Consider the following 21,973-nt stretch of genomic DNA (forward strand, 5'->3'; position numbering starts at 1 on the left):
TGAATTGCCTGGCACCTTTAATTGCAACAGAACAAAATACTTTTTTTTCTTGCATGTCAAATATCCCTCACATCTCTTGGTCTTCACCACCACCCATCTTTGATTTTCCACTATTAGGACTTTGAGGACTTTGTGATGAAACTAGACGCAATACTGATGTTGAAATCCAAATGCATCCAAAGAATGCAAACCCAACTGCAGCCCTTCTTAGCAACTCCTTCGAGTGGGACGGCGCTGCCGACAACTTCCACAACTTAGCCATGAAATAGCAATGAAGCAGCACAGCCCTGAAGTGTGCAGCCCTCAGGGGTCAGCCTCTCAAGCCAGCAACAACTTCAGAAGTTTGGGCCTTGTACTTGGTATTTTTTAGGAAAAGATTTCAGGGGTTAATTTTAGATGAAGAAACTCAGCTGAAATGCAAGCAGCCTATGAACTGTGGCATTCATGTTCACACTTTCCCAAACTCTCACCCACAGTGGTAAAAGTGGTGGCTCTCTGCAGTGATCTTCCCAGCAGCTTTTCACTTCAGTGGCCAGTCTTGGTACTGCAAAAAACCCAACCCAAACTAGCACTAGCCTTGTTCCGCGGTAACGTACTTTGAAAAAGGAGAGATGCCGGCTGCCACCAAAGTAACACAAGCCCCTGCACCGCTGGGCTTCTGAAGTGACTGAAGCTTTCAGGTGAGCCAGTGGGCCTGATCTGGCAGGCATCAGGTTGGAGAAGGCCAGATTAGGGTGTATGAGCTGTAAAGTGGGAAGCTAGGGTGCCTACTACCTGAAGGCTTTATGTGACTGTAGTAAACATGGGCTTACCCGCCCTGTGAAATTGGTGCTGTCTTGCCTCACTAGACGGGATTTCTAAGGAGGACATTTGACAGAGACAAGTAGCCTCATCAAGTCACCAGAGCTATCCTACATGCCACTCGAGAGGAACCTGCCTATGGCACAAAGCAGAGAATACGTGGTTTATGGCAACATTGCAACAAGGAAGCAAGGGATTTGGGCAGTAGTTTTGCAGATATGCAGTTAGCTGACTGGAGAGGATGGGGCTCTTTCCCATCAATATTCCCAACAATATTCACGCAGTCAGACTCCAAGACACTGTGTGTAAGAGACTTTGGAAGACACATAGGCCGCAACACATTATGGGTCGTTTCCCCCTCCCCTGTGGGATGGCTTCTAACCCTACAAGCCACGTGCTCTGCCACCGCATGCTGGGTTTGGACAACACGGCAACCCACGATGCAGCATGGGTAACTAAGCAAATGGTAGGCATGCGTGGGGGCAAGAGAAACAACCCACACAGCATTGTTTCCCCTGCGATCATTTGAACCCAGCTCTATGTATAAAGAGAAAATGGTAGTCAGACATGCAGAAGTGTAGATGTTGCACATTAGAAGAGTAAACAGTCTTGCACATCTTGGATAGCAAAGTGCCACACACCACTGTAGCCAGTTTGAGTTGTCTCGTCCCCTGCCTCAAGGGAAGAGCACCTTCCGGAGTTGAGATTTAGCTTGTCATTTTGCAATTTAAGAAGGGTGGGCTTTGTACTCATTAAAAGAACAGTTCTAACCTTAATCAGCTTCTGCTAATTTGAACACATCTAGAGATGTAATTGAGTGTACTTTCCTTTAAAAAAACCCACTTAAGAGCTCATCACTCAAACATCTGTACAGTCCAGTGACTCCAGACTCCATCCATGCCCTTATGCAGGTGCCGTGGGTGCGCATGATCACAGAAGGAAAATAAGCCACTGTGGCTTATTTTCCCTCCATGCGCATGCAGGTTGTGAGCTTCCTAATTAGCATAATTACCCTGGCCAGGCAGAGCCTGGCAAGGGTGGGTAGATGGGGTGGTTTACAAACCACCTTGACACCTATGGCTTGTTCTAGGGCTTCAGGGCGGTTTGTAACCCACCTGTCACCCACCCTCACCAGGTCCGGATGTCATGATGACGTGTGCCCAGTGAGGGCAATTATGCTAATTAGGTGGCTCACAACCAGCATGCACTGGAAGGGAGAATAAGCCACCATGGCTTATTCTCCCTCTGTGATCACACGAGCCCAGTCATGGAGTAGCATCAGCCCCCACGTGGCAAGAGGCCAGTCTAGTCTCGGTGAGCAAGAAGGACCCCCCCCCCCACACACACATTCTGTTCTTGCTTCACCTTTGCGACTGCACAGCAATGCAGGAGTCACAGCGCTATCATCCTTACTGTAACACACACACCCTTTCACTCACACAAGCACAAAGCAGCTGCAGCATATTAAAAGAAGCAATAGCTCTTTGGCTGCCATTGGCCTCTCCTTGAAAGAAAGGACCATATGTACACAGCAATTATCCCCAACTTTTAAGGGCTCTTCTGAGTACAGCGAATATGTACAAACTTTGCATGGACACCACTCCTGTTCTTCAGTGTATGATACATCTTAATTAGCAAAGTGGTTGAGAAGCTGGGTGAGCAACATTGCAGTAATACATGAAAATGCTTCTGAAAGTGCCTTATTTGAGAAGGTGCATTTGGGTCAAGTAGTTATGCAAACTTGTAAATTAAAGTGAATTCAGTTAGAGTTTTAATATGCATGCCACTTTTATACCGAATGTTTTGCTGAAATTACTTCAATTAAAAATACACAGAAGTCTAACTTGTGTAAAATTAAGTATTCAGATCTAATGTAATCCAGGTTTGATTCAGTTGGGAAGAGAAGGGATCAGCAGTAAGTAGCAGCTCAGAAACCAGGATGCTGATGCGCAACAGGGCCAGAAGCAGCCTCCAGCTAGAGTCACATATGAGGCCGACAGCTTCACGTAACCCCGATCACAACTCATGGAAGCGATTGTCCAGCAGCATTGGCCCCTCGGAGGTTGGAATGTGGGCAGCCTTTTATGCCAACGCACACACAGTGGGTGGTAAACGTTTCCCTCTATTCTGTTCGTATAGTACACCTTCTGTAGGTGCAGACTCAGCCCATGACACAGGCCTGGTACACAGATGCAGGAAGATCACTTGATTTCTCTGCATGACGTGACACAGCTGAGCATAAACTGACTGGTTCTGCCAGCAGAACCTGTTCCTTTCGGTAATAAAATATGGAAGCTGTTGGAGGAAGGGATCCTACCATTAGAGCCAAGTTGCTCTCATTAGGAAAGAAGTGGTAAGCCAAGCACAGGAAGTGACTAAGAAGTGGTGAGGGCTTTTTTTTTTAGTGGTTAAGTTGTACTAGACCTCAGGCATGAAAAAAATGTGATCACACTCCCAGGACTGCTCTTGATTGAACTTCAGGGCTTGTTAGCAGGTGACAAATACTGTAGATAGGGATGGTAATTGATATATGAAGTTTAGTTCTTTACTTGAAGTGACTTAATAAATTTTAACCCCACGCCAATGTTCAAACCACAAAGCCAGTGTTCCAGTCACAAGATGCTGTGTTGCTTCAGCCAGACACTGTGCTGTTTATCTTGGGTCATTCATAGCTCAGCATGCTTCTGTATTAAATTATGAACTCCAGAGATCAACCCTGCTGCTGTGTCCATGATCCCTTATCTTAGGGTGAAGGATACAGGAGATGGTGATCTTGTAGAAGTTGCTGACTCTTCAACTCTTGAAGATCTAAGCAAATAAGTTGCTGAAATACTTTTGTGGCCTAGTCGTAGGAGGCCTCACGATCCAGAGTAACTAAAAAATATTTCTGCTGTGTTTGCTGAGGAATGCGTGAAGACAGTGTAAGACACCACTGCAGGACTGCCTTCAACACGCTAAGGAGAGAGTTACAATTTTCCCCCAAGCCTGGATTCTCAGGGAAGTTACAAAAGATTATTTGGTTATAATGAGGAATTTAATTAGCAGTTACAATTTCAAATTGAGGAATTTCTTTTCCCTATTAAACCCCTAGACCAGGACACCACAAGCCACATTTTAAGGTTTTATTAGGATCTCTTTCTGCAGAACCAAAATACTTAGCAAATTACTTCAAAGATCATCAAGACTGCTTATATTTTATGTATTTAGATCTTTAACCATGTACAACATAATACACTTTTTTAACTATCAAAACCAAACCAAAAGCCTGAATCCTATTACTAGATTAATGTAACTATGGCAGTGTGAAAAAATGGAACCAATGAAGTGAATATTAAAAAGAAAGTGCATGAAATAGAAGACTTCCAATTTCACACTGTACTTTAAACTGACGATCAGCTGATTTCTCAGAAGAGCCTCTGCTGAAATAGAAAACCTACCAGTGTGGGGATGGCAGAGTGCAGTCTCTTCCCCAAGATTTAGAAACCAGCCAGTGGGCGAGGGGCCCAAGTAGGGTTCACAGCTTTCCTGTACCTGTTCTGAAAACCTAGTTTTATCTACTTAAACACTGGCAAGAGTGGACAGCCAGGGCCAAAACACCAGAAAAAGTAGTACAGCTTTTCAGTATGCACAGCGGCAGTTGCTGAACCAGTGTTGCACTAAGTTACACACTAACCTTCAACCAAAGACTCCCCCCCCACCTCCACTGAATAAAACTGAAATTCCATTGCACTAAAAGGTAGACTTCTGTTAATCTTGACCAAGAGTCAACGCTTCAGTACAAGCAGATGCACAAATGAAAGCAGCTTCAAGGAACCAAAGCACTGTTCATTTCAGAGCCAGGCTGATACTTCTTTGACCGAGTCCAGTGCAAGAGTTGGGGGAGGGGGTTGAATACAACTAGCCTGGCCTGACTATGTACAGCTCCAGTCAAGAGTCCATGGCCGAGCCAACACACAAAAAATGGAACTTAGGAAAGGACACTTAAACTTTAATTGAAAAAAGCAGACTGGGCTCTCTCCGGTGGAACGGCGTACTGGAGTGATGTGTGCCAACAGAGCAGCTCTCCCAGCTTTGTCAGCATCCTGGAAAGGCAGAATCCTCGGGGTGTTCTCCTTCCCACTCCTGCAGAGAGAGCCACATGATGATGGCAAGGGTGTGGTTGGCTGGGCAAGGTGCGTGCTCCTCTACGCACTCTTCAACTGGCTCCTGCCCGGGTCATTAGATCTTCCAGTGCATTGTCCTGGTCATTGTTGTGTAATAATAATACCTCTTTAATGTCTGTCAATTCAAATCCCATTTCTTTAAACTTACTCATTAGCTGGAGAAGTTCTGTTGTCTGAAAAAAAAAAGGAAAAAGGCAGGGGACACCATTAAGAGCATCTGGAAGACAGATAACTTTGATCCCACTGAGCCTCTGGATGGACAAAACAAGCCTTCCACTAAGGAACAGCCATCAAGCGCACAGAGCCTCACACGATAGCTTCCAAGATATGTTTATATCAGAATTCGTATCCCACTTTTGTGCCACAAGGTGCCCAAGGCAGCTAACAAAAGGAATTAAAAGACATTCAGTACAATGAATCAAATCAATGAAGAACTCAACAGTAAAATAGGTAGCAGAAAAGAGGCTAAGCAGCTAGCTGAGATTCGATGCCTGCCTAAACGATTACATCTTCAAAAGGCAGAGAAGACATGACATAGCAGGAGCTAGACAAATCTCCTGGGTCAGGGAGTTGGACAACCTGGGCCCTGCCACAAAGAAGGCAGACCCTTGTGTTCCTACCAAGCGTATGTCAGATGAAGGTGGAACACACAGGAGGGCCTCTCCAGATGACCTTAAAGGATCAGGCGGGTTCATATGAGGGGAGCCAATCTTTTTAGATATTCTATTCCCAATCTGTTTAGGACTTTAAAGGTTAGCACCAGCCCTTTGAATTGAGCCCAGAAACATATTGATAGCCAATACAGTTGAAGCAACAAAAGTGTCACATGATCTGAAGGGCCAGCCCCATCTCAGCAGCTTTGCTGCTACACTCTGTGCTAGCTGAAGTTTCTGGATTCTTTTCAAAGGAACCACACAAAGTCATAGAACCATAGAATAGTAGGGTTGGAAGGGGCCTACAAGGCCATCGAGTCCAACCCCCTGCTCAATGCAGGAATCCAAGTCAGAGCATCCCTGACAGATGGCTGTCCAGCCTCGTCTTGAATGCCTCCAGCGTGGGAGAAACCACCACCTCCCTGAGGAATTGGTTCCATTGTCGTATTGCTCTAACAGTCAGGACGTTTTTCCTGATGTTCAGCCGGAATCTGGCTTCCTGTCACTTGAGCCCATTATTCCGTGTCTTGCACTCTGGGATGATCAAGAAGAGATCCTGGCCTCCTTCTCTGTGACAACCTTTCAAGTACTTGAAGAGCGCTATCCTATCTCCCCTCAGTCTTCTCTTCTCAAGGCTAAACATGCCCAGTTCTTTCAGTCTCTCTTCATAGGGCTTTGTTTCCAGTCCCCTGATCATCTTTGTTGCCCTCCTCTGAACCCTCTCCAGTTTGTCTGCATCCTTCTTAAAGTGTGATGCCCAGAACTGGACACAGTACTCCAGATGAGGCCTAACCAGTGCTGAGTAGTGGGGAACTAGTACTTCCCGGGATTTGGAAGCGATGCAGCAGGATGAAGGAACGCGACAGCATGTGTCACTGTGACCAGATCTGCCTTTGGCCAACAGAGGGGAGGGAGCTGAAGGTGGATTGCAATGAAAGGGTAACAAGATTGCTTCTGGTATTCAAAATACAAGTCAGAGGATTCAAAGATCAGTAACCTCCCTTGTGGACTGTGGGAATGCTGTAGACATAATATACCTCAACTTCAGCAAAGCTTTCAACAAAGTGCCCCATGATATCCTGATGAGCAAACTAACTCAAAGTGGGCTAGACGAATCAACGATCCGGTGGATGCACAGTTGGCTACAGAATTGGACTCAAAGAGTGCTTATCAATGGAATTGTCTCAAATGGGAGAGGTAATGAGTGGGGTACCGCAGGGCTCAGTCCTGGGCCCAGTGCTCTTCAACATTATTATTAATGACTTGGAGGAGGAGGTGCAGGGAATGCTGATCAAATTTGCAGATGACACAAAATTGGGCGGGATAGCTAATGTCTTGGAGGACAGAAACAAAATTCAAAGTGATCTGGATATACTGGAGCGCTAGGCAGAAAACAACAGAATGACATTTAATGGGGATAAATGCCAAGTTCTGCACGTAGGAAAAAGAAACCAAATGCACAGTTACAAGATGGGCGATATGTGGCTCAACAACACTACAAGCGAGAAGGATCTTGGAACTGTGGTAGATAACAAGCTGAATATGAGCCAACAGAGTGATGTGGCTGCAAAAAAAGCCAATGCTCTTTTGGGCTGCATTAACAGAAGCATAGCTTCCAAATCCCGGGAAATTCTAGTTCCCCTCTATTCAGCACTGGTTAGGCCTCATCTGGAGTACTGTGTCCAGTTCTGGGCACCGCACTTTAAGAAGTGCTGGAGAGGGTTCAGAGGAGGGCAACAAAAATGATCAGGGGACTGGAAACAAAGCCCTATGAGGAGAGACTGAAAGAACTGGGCATGTTTAGCCTTGAGAAGACTGGGCGGAGATAGGATAGCACTCTTCAAGTCCTTGAAAGGTTGCTCCAGAGAGGAAGGCCAGGATCTCTTCTCGATCATCCCAGAGTGCCGGACACAGAATAATGGGCTCAAGTTACAGGAAGCCAGATTCAGGCCGAACATCAGGAAAAACCTCCTGACTGTTAGAGCAATACGACAATGGAACTTATTCCCTAGTGAGGTGGTGGGCTCTCCCACACTGTAGGCATTCAAGATGAGGCTGGACAGCCACCTGTCAGGGATGCTTTGACTTGGATTCCTGCACTGAGCAGGGGGATGGACTTGATGGCCTTGTAGGCCCCTTCCAATACTACTATGATTCTATGAAGATCACTACAGTGGCAGCAGCACCAGGTGAACCAAGCAGGCAGCACTAAGCTGAAGCATAACAGTGATCCCACAGCACCACTACTGGAGCTATGCTTTGAGCACCTGAACACTCACCTTCTCTTCTGAACACTGATGCATTTCAAGAGCAGCTTCTACGAGGAGCGGATCAAAGCCCTTCTCACAGAGCTGCCCATGGACAAACAGGTAGTCGAGAACCTACAAGGAGGAACGGGACAGAAATGAACCGAGGCACTTGCTCTGCATGCATAATCCCAACAGACTGTATCTAATCTTCGGTCTGTACTAAGCTTATCAGGAACATCAGTCATTGGACCTTGGTGACGGGTCCTCCATGTGAAAAGCCCAGTGGGGGTGGGATAAAACCTGAACGAAACCTAAAGAACTGCATTTTTAATATCACTCTTGCACTGACCCCCTTTTGCATAAAAAGGAGTATGAACATATGAAGCTACCTTACACCAGGCCAATTGGTCTGTCTGGCCCAGTAGAATCTACGCTTACTGACAGCAGCTCTCCAAGAACTCGGGTAAGAGGTGTTTTTTTGTTTTGTTTTTATCAGTCCCCAATACTCCAAAATCTTTTTGGTTAGAAATGCCAGGATTGAATCTGGGACCTTCAAAGATTGCTTGACATCTGAATGGCCATGAAGAACAGTAGCCATCGTCAGACATAAAAGCCAAACTGCATATGGCCACATTCTTCGTTTTCAAAATATTTCATGGCTAGGAGTTGCCCCGAGCACTCCCTTCCTCTGCAGGAGCACCATGACTTTTCCGGCCCAGTATTACCAAATTGTTTGCTGTTCAAGGTGTTGCCCTGTGAATACCACATCCTTCAAGAGACATCTGCCAATGGGCACATAATCAAGTTGCATTTTCAGCAGATATTGGTAACTTCAATGCATCCTAAACCATCTATACATAACACTCAAACTAGGTCAAATTTTGACATTCGTTGAGTCTCACACACTTCCTTTCCATGATCTGCTGGAGAAGGAAGACTCCTGTTACCTGTTCTATGTTCTGCCCCTTCTTCTTCATCGCTTTCAGGACATCCTCATAGGAATAACCCATATTGACAATGGTTTCGACACACTGCCGCTCACTCGAGGAAAGGCCTTGCAGCACATCTACGTACGTGAAACTGCTTGGCCATTTTGCACAACTGGTGGTATTGGGCACTTGATTTATCGGGAAACTTTGGTGAGTTACCTAGTAACAAAAGGGGAACAAACCCTTTCAGAAGAGAGAAGGTGGAATACTGTTGCCCCAATGTAAGTCTGAAGAAGTCTTCATATACACATTTGAAAGCCAGTGCTTGGATCAGAATACAGAAGCAATGAGGTGCATATACATACACAAAAGACACACACACTTACTTCATACAGCCTTCTACAGGACACCACTTTCTACCTTGATGAGCCAACCAAGGTCAGGATGGATAATGGGAGTTTTGTTTTGTTTTTTAAATCTAAGACAGATTTTTATTTCTAAATATAAGTTTCAGCTACAATTTTTCTTTTTAAAAGTAACCTGGTTTAAAATGAAACCCTAATGCAAACATAATCTCTTAAAACTGATGACAGGCTGCTTTTCTGTTTAATAACTGAAAAAACTGGCTGGGTTCAGATGCATGCTAACCCAGACTCAAGGGCTGAGAAAGGGTTGAATGTGGGTTGTCACTGAACTGTGGGTTGTTGTTGAAATGTGGGTTATGATGTTGTCTGAACCCAGCTGTGCTAATAAACCATGCTTTGTTAACCACGAACAACCCAGGAAGAGAACTGTAGGTTGTTGGGTTGTGAACTGTGGGTTGTTCATGATTAACAAACCATAGTTTATTAGCACAGCTCAGTTCAGACAACACGATAATCCATGTTTCAACAACAACTCATACTCAACCCTTGGCTGGGCGTTATTGTGTTGTGTGAACCCAGTCACTGTCATACACCACAGCGGTTCTTGTAGTTATCTGATGGCTTGATACTGGGGGCCAGGTGGTAGAGTCCAGGTGATACCATCCTGTATCTTGCCAAGATCATCCTCTGAGCCCTCATGAAGCAGGGTGGGTAAAAACATGTTTTTTAATCAAAATTTGAATTTGATTTTTAACTCAAATATGTAAATATTAAGTTTTGCTTAAATAATTAGGTAAATATTAAATAATCTGGAGATAAGCATGGTAGCCCTACAGTCAGTATCTAAACTTGTCAATGCTTCTACTAGGTACATTGGGTTATTTACCCAATGCAATCTATGGTCCCTGGGAAGGCATCCCAAGGGACATAGGATATATCAGATCTCCCCCTCTGAGGACAGAGAGCAGTCTGCCGCTGGAGGGATAGAACCAAGCTCAGAACACTCCCTCCCAATCACTGCAGAAACCTCCATGACTAGTCCATCTCCAACAGTGGAACTCCATCACTGGAGAGGGGGAAAGAAGGCAGGCTAGGGTGTGCCAGGAGGGGCTGTGGATCCCCCCAGTCCCCAGACATGCCCTCAAAGCACTGTCAAGTCTATGCTGGCCCTGGAGCTGGGAAAGACTAATTCCCTCCCATGGGTTTCCATGGGAGGGAATTCATAAAACATGGTCAGAGAGGGAAAATGGGAGCACAAAACTGCTCCTCCCTTCCATCCTGCCAGCATAAATCTGGTACAGCTTTGGGTTCTTTGGTGGCTCCAATGGAGTTCTCTGTACTGAATAGTAGGCTTGCTCTGTCAAGGAAACTTTTCTATGTAAACGAAGAACCAATATGATCATTTCTCAAAGATGGATATTTACACTCTACTGACCAAACAGATCTCATTTTTAACTGATGAAAATAAATAGCTCTAGTCTGCCCAATAATTATTAGACCTTACTTTGACCTATCAGTCCTGGGCATTTTATTTTTGTTTGCTACAGTTTTTGTGAAGGTGGGGTTGGGCCAAGGCAGAGTGAAACAGAAATGAGCAATACTGGAAAGGAGAAGACAAAATTATCCAGTGAGCAGGTTTTTCTATTCCTATACTTAACATCACAAACTGTCATGGGCACTGGTCATACAAAATACCCTATACAAAAATATTTAAAAGACATCCCCTCCATAGGTAAACAGTACCTTACAGTACAACAAAACAGATGCAGGGCCTGACTGTAGGAACAGCAATAGTGTAAATACTATGTGGGGCACAATCCTATGGGCTTCCAAAAACCCTATGCCCTGCCAGGCCGTTGCCAGCAGGGCAGGAGGACAGAGGCGATTTCACCTCCCATTCCTCCTCCCCAGCCCCCCCGCCCCGAACAGCTAGAGCTTGTCTAGCTCACTTACTGGCTGTGAGAAGGTAGCAGAGCGATCCGAAGTTGGATTCCCCCTCTGGAGGCCATAAGGAGTGTCTGTGGGCTCAGGAGGGGGAACCTGATATCCTATGGTCCCTGGGACACTCTCCAGGGCCCATAGGATTTGGCCCTTAGCTGTGAATTGATATAGTTCAATAGTCCTTTAGGAAATATATGAAATATCAAGAATAAATTTGATTTAAAGTCTTTTTTCTTGGTAATTTAAATAACTTTAAATAAATGAAAATCATGTTTTAAATCAATCCACTCTGCTAATGGAGGATTTTGGACTACCTTTTAATGCCCAACTACCTGAGCTCTGCAATGTGTTCAGTTCTGAAAACATTCGTATTTATGATTCTACCACACACAATAGGGGCATTTAGTTTTTTTTTAATTTCAGAGAAACATTTCTCAGACAGAAAGTCCTACAGCTCCCAGCATTCAGGGAGTTGCAGGACTTACTTTTGTTGAAACATGCATAGGTTTATACCCTTACTGATTTAAATCATCTTGATTTATTTTATTTAGAATGATTATATCCTGCTTTATAGTGTCAAGAGGCTCTCAAAGGAGCTTGCAGAAAATTCTCAAAAGAAAAACGACGCTCAACTCTAGTACAGGAACAGGAATGGCATGGTGTCCATGTGGAGCCAGATTCATTAGGGCAGCATTTCTTGGCCTTGACCTTCCCTGGTGTCAAGCCAGGCAACAGCTCGCACTGAAGTCCTCTGAGGCAAAGGAATGGGTCTGAACATCTGGATCTCGCTCAGACAGGGATGGAAGCAGTCTTCCTTTTTTGGCAAACCACCTTGAGCAAAAGCCTTAAACTGCAGTATTGACCAGGGTGGGTGTGTTCTGTTTGGTTTACTAGTTTAAAACGAACAGAGCTAGTTTATTTTTCAGCCAGGCAACCCTTTTTCATTTGGTAAGTCCCACTACGAAAGCAGCATGAGGCCCTCTGAGCACTAAAATGGAACCTATTTATGGAGACCTATTCAGATATCCCAATTTTGCTGCCTCATTTCAGGGCTTCCCTAAAAGCCATCACTAGGTTCAAGGCAAGCTAGACTTAGGCCTCTGTAGCTGGGTCTACTGCCAGCAAGATAAATGAGATGGGCAGAGTCAATTACATGCTAGAGATATGCAGCTGGGGAAAAAGCAGGTCCCTTGAGATGGCAGACTCGCTATAAAGAGATTTCCTAAGAGGAAAAAGCAGAATTCAGAGGACAGCTAACAAGAAAGGCAAGAGCCAAGAGGCTCTGTCACAAGGAAAGCTGCTAAGAAAGCTCAAGCCCACACAGCCAGAAACCTGCATTTCAGAGACTCATCATGGGAAGGGGCCTTATAAAAATAGCTTCCAGGATGTGCAAGAGGATTATGTTTAATCCACACAGGCCAAGAACCAGGATAATCTCTACAGAGAAATCCACTCTCACGACACTGCACATTTCAGCCTGCTGGACAACTGCTAGCAGCCCCCATCCAGGACACTATCGCCATTCTTTCCATAACACTCTTGGATTTAGAGTGCACAATAATTGCAAGGGTCAGCCACAGCATGCACATGGTTGCACATTCAGTCCACTAAATTGGACTGTATGTGAATCCACTAAATTTCACATTCAGTATACTAAATTTCAACCCAAGGAATCCTCACTAGCTTGTTCTGCAAAAATACAAAGTCAGCCAAGCAATATCGACACAAGAGCCGCTGAGAAATGTAGGGCAGGGGCAGTTTGCAGCAGATGCACCTGTAGGCAGCAGCCTGAGTCATTAGATGCATGAAGGATGATGCTTTGACCAGGTTTGGATGACACACTGTGGCTTGTCATGGGTTAATCCACAATGAGCTGCAGTGCCTGCAGGTGCCATGTTACATATGCAACCCCCACATGGGGGTTGTTATGCCATGCGAAACCAGCAAGCGTGGGTTATGCAGGGTTAAACAAACCTTGCATAACCCTAAAACAGACCATGGGTCATGCGGGGATTGTTTAACCCACGCTCATCAGGTTTGCATGACACAACAACTCTCAAGCAGGGGTTGCATATTCAAAATGACAGCCGTACACACCACAGCCTCACTGTGGGTTAATCCACAGTGGGCTGTTATGTCTTGTGAACAGTCCCATTGTGTGAACAGTCCCATTGTGTGGACAATGTGATCCAACACAACAGACTAGTTCCAGGAGGGAATAGCTTCAATAACTCCAACAGCAACAGAATATTCCCTTTTCCAGTAAAAAGAATCTAAATTTGTCTAAATTTGACTTGTCACTGTCCAGCACAGCCTCTCCCTCCCACCACTCCATGGTCAACAGCCCTATCCCAAAGAAGTGTTTCCACAAGTGCAGGGCTTACCACCGTGGCTGTGGTGAGAGCTGGAATTTCTTCTGTACATGCTACCGAAGTGGACAGGGAAGGCAGTCTAGATGTGGTGGATAATGCTGGCATCTCCAGGCCACTGTCCACATTGAGGTTGGAAAGCCCAGCCACGTGATGCCCATTCAGTTCACCTGGTTTGCTCTGCAAGGAGCTGAGGAAAGCGCCGTTGTGGAGGCAGGCTGCCCTACGGTGCACGCTCACCAGTGTTGCCGTTTGCAAGTCACTCTCATCCGAGTCAAGCTTTGGGAAGGAGAGAGACTTGATATTGCTCACTGATGTCACGGGCGACAGGGACACTTTGGAAGACAGGGACATCTTTTCACAGCCTCCCAGCTGGGGTAAAGTGACAAGACCATTCGGCTTGTGAAGTGGCTTGAGGTCCAAAGTCGCCCTTTCTAAGGATGCCAAAACCTCCTGGTCTTGCAATACAGATTCAGATGCTACCTTGGGTGAGCTATTGTCTAGAAGTTGGGCAACTATTGGCCCTGTGGTACCAACATGGATTTGCAGAATATTTTTCAGCTCCTCCCTGTCATCTAGCGTTTTTAATTCCAGTTTGTCAAAGGGGTCTTCTTCACACTCAAAATCTGCTGGGTTGAAGTCAGCCTTTGTGTGGGGCGGGCTCAGGACTTTTTGCTTCAGAGTGCTGCTGTTGGCTGGGGTAGGAGTAAGAATATAGTTGTGTTGCAGACTAGCGAGGATGGGGTTGATGGGAGGTGGCATGACAGCCCCCGAGCAACGGCTGTCTGAAAAACCTCCTCGGATCTCCTCCTCCAAGGCCACCTTTGTATTTGCTAGGTTTTCCTCAGCCTTCCGTTCAGCCTCTTGCTGGGCAGCTTGAATTCTTTTAATGTTGTCGGCCCACTCAATAGTTCTCTTTTCCAGGGAAAAGTCATACTGAAAGGGGAAACAAAACACCAAGATAAGAGATGCAGGAACTCTGATGGCAATGGCATCATTCCCAAAGCAAGAGGTACATGCTGCTAATTGTGACATCAGACCAAGCTCATTAAGAGGGATGCAAAGATCTTATTTAACACATTTATATATCACCTTTCATCATATTTGATTGTAGGGTACTCTTGAGTGCTGCTAACCCAGTGGGTAGATTGTAACAGTGTATAAAGGAGGAGCTCGGACATGCTGGCTCTCTGAGCATGTGTACTGTGAGTTATGTATTTCATTGGCATTACACCTGGACACCTTGGCTCAAGAATCCTTTTTAGTTCCAGAAGTAGCAGCATGGAAAGCTGCCAGGAACCTCTAGATGACTGCAGAGGGACAAGAGCCACAGTATATATCTGTTTCCTTTGTTAAATTAAAGGCAGCTGCTTCCTGTAATTCTAGAAACATTCCCCCCAACCAGCCAAATTAATCAATCCAGAGCATTGGTGGGAAATTTGGCCCAATCCTGAAGCATCCTTACCTCCTAGGCAGGTTCAGATACCACCTGAATGACCCTAATGGATAACCTTTGTTTTGAATGCCAGTTGCGAATTATTTTCCACTGAACTGCTATGGCCCTGTATAGCTGGCCATGTCAATTAACCAAGAAATCTCCCAGAGCTCTTTGCGTTCCCCAGAGCCAATCTACTATTTTCTTTGTTTTGACCCATCCTGTGTCCAGCCCGGAGTCCTCTGTATCCTTTGTTTTGAATCCTGTAACTGCCCTGTATTTGGGGTTTAACTGGCTTCTAGTATAATTCTTTCTGACTCTTTCCTAGCACGATTTTCTGTGGCACCTACCCTATGTTTCCAGGGTCAGAGCCCCCCACTTTCCTATTGAACAAACTTGTTGCCACACTTGCCCAGAGAAATTTGTTTATCTTGTATACAGAGAAAGCTTTAACCACCCCCCCCCCCCCCGGTAAAGTGCCCATTGAGTCCAGAGCTGGGTTTCATGTTGCAGGAACGTGGCTCAACCTGTGAGGCCATGCAGGCAGTTTGCGACCTTCATATGAGTATCTGTCTTTGAGTCCACAGGAGGTAGTCCAGCAGGGAGCCTAGAGCGTTGGGAAGCGGCTACTGAACGTCTCAAGCTGAGCATAACACTTGTTAATCTTATTGGGCATTCCAGGCCTCTCCATCCAATTTTGTTCTCAAATGAACTGCGGTGCTTCCAGGCTAAGCCTCTGTTCAGTCTCCCCATCACTGCCACAAGTACTAGCTGGGCCAGAACTTTTAGATATATCATCCTTTCGCTCTTTCTGCACAACACAGAACTCAAGGGTGCCTAAGTGGCTTGAGGCTTTTGTCCCATTTTAAAAATTTGGAACTGAAGTTGAGAAAGCAGAGTGTAGCCTGTGCCGACAGCATTTTTCTAACTAGTAGCAAGCAACCAGGAACCAAGTCTCCTGGGTTCCCCTTATTCTGAAGCCAGAAATTATAACTGCTTAAGCTCAGCTTCTTTTCCTTTCCACTGAAATCTATTTCTTCACTGGTAGCCCACCACTGTCACCAGCCCCTGTACTTCCTTGTTCACACAGTGTCTCAACCCTCTGCCTTGCCATCTCCACAGCACCACCTTCCACTCCTCCTCTGCAAACATGAATTCCCCCAATCTTTATCTATACCTTTATGTTAAGCCTCTCAGAACTAGCGCAGCAGTCCATACACAAGGGAGTTGGTATATTAACCAGGCTGTTTTTCTCTTTTGTAACACATATGCACATTAAGGACAAAATCTGTGAACATTCCTCGAAGCCAGCCTTGCACGCACAGCAGCCTCAAATTTCAAGGCAGTGAAGGGCCCAGCACTAGACGAGGTCTCTGATGGAGAATCGCAACTCGTTTGTATATTTGTATACCACTGTTCAGCCAAATGGCTCACGGGATGGTTCACAACAAAAAAACAAAATGAATGCAAACAAAACAGCTCAGTCAATAAAACCAGCAATAAAATAGGTTATGACACAGACCCTAAAAGGACTGGGAGAGCTAAACAAAGTTCTGCCTGATGTCAAAAAGACAACAGAGCAGTCACTGGGTCAGCCTCCTTAGGGAGAGAATTACGTAAGCAGGGTGCACCATCACAAAAGCTCTTTCCCTGGCTGCCAGCTGCTTTGCTTGAGATGGCTGGGCACCTGTCAGAGGCTTTGTTGATTACCTCAGTACATGAGCAGGTTGATGCAGAACAGGTAGTCTCTGGTACGCAGGTCTAGAGCCATGTAAGTAAGGCTTTAAAGCAGGAGGGTGCAACTCTTTTGCCCTCAAGAGCCACATGCAGTGATGAGTTGTGGGCCACGTGCATGCACAGCCTTCCTCCTTGTCGTCCCCCCGCCACACACACACCCTACCTTCCCTCTTCCCCCAATCTTGGTGTTTAAACATCCCCTTCCTGCTGAGATCCCTTTGATAGTGGGAAACACACCAGTGATAGCCAATGGGATACTGGCTTACCCCTGGAGAATCTGCCCTACCCCAGGAGGGAGAAGAGCGTGCTCCTCCCAACCTGCCAAACAGCCACTTGGCACACTGAAGTGAGAGCCGTTTATACAGGGAAGATGGTGTGGAGGGATGAACGTCTCTGTGCTCCTCCTCCCCACTAGCATGGCAAATTCAGTGGTGGAAGGGAAAGCTGGGTGCCTGCATGAAAGGTCTGTGAGGGCTGCAGGTTGTCCATAAGCAGCAGCATTCTGAATCGTGCTCCATAAGCAGACCAGAGGCCAGTGCTTTAAGCACTAGTGTAAGACGGTCCCCATGTCTGATCCCAGCTAACATCTGTATGCCTGAAAACTGCAGTTCAGATGTCTTCAAAAGGCAGCCCAATGTAATGCATTACAGTAGTCTATCCTTGGTGTTAGGAAACACTGGACTACCACGGCCAGGCTGTCTATCCAAGAGAACCTGCTGTGGGCACATCAGCTGATGAAAGGTGCTCCATGCCACAGAAGCCACTAGGTGACAAAGCTGGATCTGGGGCAACCTCAGACTGCAAACACAATCCCTTAGTGAGAGGACAACCCTAAACGAAGCAGGCCAGACACCAACTACCTGGGCAAATGAACCACCTACCCATAGCACCTCTGCCATGTCAGAATTGAATTTCTGTTTATTGTACCTTATCTAGCCCATCCCAGATTCCAGACAATAGTTCAGCATTTCCATCTCTGCAGTTTTAAAACATGGGTACGGTTGGGTGTCATTCACATATCAATGACACCTTGCCCCAAAACCCAGATAGTCCTCTCCCAGAAGTTTTACTAGTTCAAAACGGACAGAGCTAGTCTATTTTCTAGCTGGGCTGGGGGTTCAAGATGGAAACCTGCAGGACTCCACAGTACAAGTGCCACAAGGCCATGTAGCAGGGTCCCATTCCCCCCACCCATCCACCTTCAGGAATTGCCTCCCCCTTGCGAAAGTAGAAGCAGAACCACTGCGATGCTGTGCCTCCAACTCCAAGAGCCTGTCCAGAAGGAGACTTTGATTAATGGTATCAAAAGCTGTGGAGAAGTTGGAGAATTAACAGGGCTGCCCTCTTCCAGGAGAAGGATTTGCTGGTACCTCTAGAAGCATGACGGGGAGAGCAATCCTGTGCAGGGAGACAGCCGCCTCCGAACTCAGAAGCAACTGCCTATCCACTGCAGGGTGGGAGAAGCAGTGAGGAGAGCATCTTCTCCGCGCTCCAGCTGCCTGCCCTGCAGTCACGGCTAGACAGCCGATTCTGGCTGTCTAGCTGCAGGACTTTGGAGTGTGGGGTGGGGAGGCCAAACGGCACACGGGAAGTGTTGTGCCAGCACTTCCGACCTCCCTGCCCAGGAACGCCCCATTTCCCCGGCTCCGCACTGCTCTTCTGAGCTCAGGGCCGATCCGCACCGCCTACAAGGCAGCAGGGGAGGGTGGTTCTCTGGGAACCACAGGCTCTGAGGTCGGTTCCCGGGAACTGACCAATCCTATGACCATCTAGCTGCTGTCTTGTGGCCATAGGATTGCTCCCTAAGTATAACATTTTGTAGTCAGCTACTGAACAGTGCTACAATTCTTCCAAAAACATTTTAATTGTTGCTTATATGGCAGCTTGGCCAGGATGGAGGAGAAGAGAAGAACTGCAGCTGCCCATGTCTGCTATTGACCATGAAATTCCTTAGAGATGTGTTGCATAAAACAAAGGGACTGATAAAGTATTTTGGGATGTCAGTTTCAACTATCCTGAAATTTTAGTTTGGCTTCTTGAGAACTCAGAACGATGTTCAAAAATAGTTTAAAAACTATAAAGAAATAATAAGACAACCTCCCAGTGCCTTACTGGACATGGTTTAAAAGGAATAAAATAAAAAAGCCTTACTTTTTTATTTTACAGCCTGCAAACACCAAGAGAAGTCAATACATAACTGCTGCGAAGACAGAGATAGATAGATTGATTCAAGTGTTTATCCATCAACTTTAGAATAACATTAAAACCAAAGAAAGCAATCCTCCCCCTATTACTGTAACATATGGCTTTCCACTGTTGGTTAACAAAGATGGATATTGCATTTATGACCTGATTTGCACGCTTTTGCTTTAAATTCTCCTTTTTGTTATTTGGCTTTGAGATGCATTATGGAAGGATCAGCAGAGGTGCTGACAAACAAAAACAATTGTATTTTAAGGGAAGCAGAAGTAGTGCAATCCTTCAATCCAGCGCAGTCAATGAGAGGGAGGCCATCTCTGGGTATTTAGACTGAAGTGTCTTTAATCACAGATTGAGTTATTACAGCACAATCCTAAAGAGACTTATGCAGGCATACGTCCTAGCAAGTTCAATGAAACTTGTTTCCTGGTAAGTATGCTTACTCTATTTTGGGTCTACACAGAACAACTTAAGGCTCACCTGGGCTTCCCTTACAAGCTGTGGAGAGTCGGGCAAACAGAAGCCAATGGGCAAGCCAACTTTAGCTGGTGCTTTGAACTTGTCTCCTATCTTGAATGGGACGTCATCAAGGTAACTGAAGAGCCCTAATGAAAGGGAGTGAAACAGTGATTTTGCATATATTGGTCAATACAGACACCCATTTTGCCAGCTTAGACAAAGTCCTGAGTAAGAGCAAAGCAAAGCAAATCTGGAGCCAACTGAAATGCAAACCATTATTTGTGTTTCTTCTCTATTCAAATATAACCCCAAAGTGTTTGGCTGTGCAACTACCTTCCAAAAGTCCCAATATGTATATGCCCATCTGTGGAAACATGGACTGTTTCTTTGAAAAAAGGGAAGTGGTGAAAGCTATCAGTATGTAGAGGAACACATGGATGTTCACCATCACAGTGAACAATGGCCTTCACTTGTGCATAGTAGAACCAAGCCACAAATCGAGGACAACTATACTTGAGTGCTTTGAGTCAGTAGCACCTGTTTATTCACCAGTCCACATTTCCCATGCAACTTATGAATACTGTAGGTGAGCATTAAGTAGTCTGTCACAAAACAATCCATTTACTCTGTTTGTTGTGCTTTGTTTATTAAAGAAGAACCCTATGACTAGCTTCACTACCATTTCAGAAGATCTGGTGAGTGTACATGCATTCTAGCCTCCTCAATTACCTTAAAAAAAACCCCTGCCTCTTCCTGCTCATCCCCAAAACTGATAAAAACAACTACATGCTGGTATTTTAGTTACAAATCATCTCCCATGCTTATGCCTGAAGGGGATATTCTGGAGGCATAAAATGCTCTTATTCAAGGTAAGCAGGTATCTGCCAGGTGGGAGATTGCCTGGGAACTCCCCTGAGCCACTCTGAGCTTCTCCAAATGCAGGAGCAGGGTAATAAGTGAGCAGGCATGCCCACTTCCTGATCTCCTGCCCCATCTCATGATCCACACCCCTGCTTGCAGTAGCTGTTAACACCCAAAACCGTTTTCCCTGTTTCCTGATGATTCTGCATAACAGCAGGCAAGAGAGAAGGGGTAACAGGAAGGCAAGGGAAGAGCAACAAGTTCCAGAGGCCACCAGACCTAATGCAGCCTGCAGGGGGCACATGCTGGACATTCGAAGCTGCCTTGTACGAAGTCAGACCGTTGCTCCATCTGGCTCCAAACTGTCTACTCTCTTTGGAAGCACTAGCTCCCCATTTAATGTCTAGTATTAAGGTATGAAGAACAGGGAGGAATGGAACTACTCTGATTACCTTGGATTTTACCATACTGACTTTCTAGACAGCTTGTGTGGGCATGCAAAGCCACCAATGTTGGAAAACAAACACCTAGGTTCACTTTCCCTACAGGCAAGGGTTCCTTGCAAGAGGAAAAAAGGCGGGATATAAATGCAATAAAAACAAACAAACAAACAAACAAACAAATCATGCAATCCCCTGACATTTTTCCAGCAAGGCTGTACAATACTGGTGCTCTGGTTAGTACAGGTTCACTTTATTCTATACAGGAGGCAGACTGCCTAAGCCACAGCCTGAAAAAATATCAAGTGTCTGAGTGCTGATGCACTACTGGGGAGGAAGCCCCTGGCCCAGAAGTGCACCATATACTTTTCAGGCTGTTTCCAGTTACCCGTCTCCCCTCCACTTTCTCAAATTTATTCTTGAGAACATGCTTTGTGCACTAGAGAACTACTGTCACAAGGGACCCACCACTCATAACGGCAGTTTCTGCACAGTCTGGGGTGGCAGAGCACGTGCTTTACATGCACGAGGCCCCATGTTCGATCTCTGACATTAGGAAGCATCTCAAGTAAAATTAAAGATAAGCAGCAAGCAAATAATGGCCAACACACCAGTGCAAAAGGGTTTGTGGCTCTTGCTGGCATGCTGCTGGCTTATAGCACTCAGACCCATTGCTGAGCAAAGGGTCAGCACAGCCGTCTCCCTGGGGACAAAGGGCATGTGTGCTCCCTCTTCCCCCATTATGTTTTTTCAACAACTTTTGAAAAAATCATTTACTTTTCACTTGAGAAAGGAAAGTATTTCCCTCAAAGAATGAACGCTTCAGTACTTTGTATAGCCAGAACAAATTAAGATATCAATACTATGCAATCTAGAGTCTTTTTTCCTTATATGCAGAGACAAAGCTTGAACTATCTGGAGCTCTACATGTTGCAAACTTCACTTACATCATATTTAATTTCCTTTAGGTGGAGATTTTGTACTGACATTTTAAAATTGTATTTACTAGGGAAAAATACAATTATGATATCGATTGCATCAGAAAACACTGGCAACGTTCCCAGAGACAGGATCAAAATCCAGTGGCTACAAATATATGCACTACAACTTCCCATGCACCAAGTTCAGCAATTGGCATGTTTTTCACCTGCGGTCTCAAAGGCTTCAAGGATTCATCACTGCCATGGACCACTGTCTGCCAATCCACTGCATTCTCATTTGTCCCTTCCCGGCTAAAGCTACTTACTAAGATGAGCAAAGAGCTTTTAAGGTTGGCCCCAGCCTGACTGAACTCATTACTACCAGGTCACTTGGCAAAAGTGAATGTCTTCGGGTCATTTCTAATATTTGGGGGCCAGAGATTCTGCCTTAC

The 21,973-nt window shown here is 45.6% G+C and overlaps 2 protein-coding genes across 3 annotated transcripts in view; one reads left to right on the forward strand and one right to left on the reverse strand.

The window, feature by feature from the left end:
- KIF24 (kinesin family member 24) overlaps positions 1 to 537 on the forward strand; it is a 46,650-nt gene extending 46,113 nt beyond the window's left edge. Inside the window, exon 13 of the mRNA XM_084832799.1 lies at positions 118 to 537. Within this exon, the coding sequence (XP_084688925.1) occupies positions 118 to 258 (141 nt within the window). The 3' untranslated portion in view covers positions 259 to 537. The remainder of the gene's footprint in view (positions 1 to 117) is intronic.
- Positions 538 to 2,559: 2,022 nt separating this feature from the next.
- The window catches only part of UBAP1 (ubiquitin associated protein 1), a 38,307-nt gene continuing 18,893 nt past the window's right edge, over positions 2,560 to 21,973 (reverse strand). Inside the window, exons 3-7 of one of the 2 annotated variants that reach the window (XM_084832800.1) lie at positions 19,322 to 19,446; positions 13,486 to 14,406; positions 8,814 to 9,014; positions 7,897 to 7,998; positions 2,560 to 5,137 (exon numbers count right to left, since the gene is read on the reverse strand). In XM_084832800.1, coding sequence (XP_084688926.1) covers positions 4,997 to 5,137; positions 7,897 to 7,998; positions 8,814 to 9,014; positions 13,486 to 14,406; positions 19,322 to 19,446 — 1,490 coding nt within the window. In that variant the 3' untranslated portion in view covers positions 2,560 to 4,996. Of the gene's footprint in view, positions 5,346 to 7,896; positions 7,999 to 8,813; positions 9,015 to 13,485; positions 14,407 to 19,321; positions 19,447 to 21,973 lie in introns of both variants that reach the window. The other variant, XM_084832801.1, reaches the window with a different exon arrangement.

Source organism: Heloderma suspectum, chromosome 2, assembly GCF_057233095.1.
Source record: "Heloderma suspectum isolate Gila_16-S chromosome 2, 16-S_ref, whole genome shotgun sequence".
Lineage (NCBI taxonomy): Eukaryota > Metazoa > Chordata > Lepidosauria > Squamata > Helodermatidae > Heloderma > Heloderma suspectum.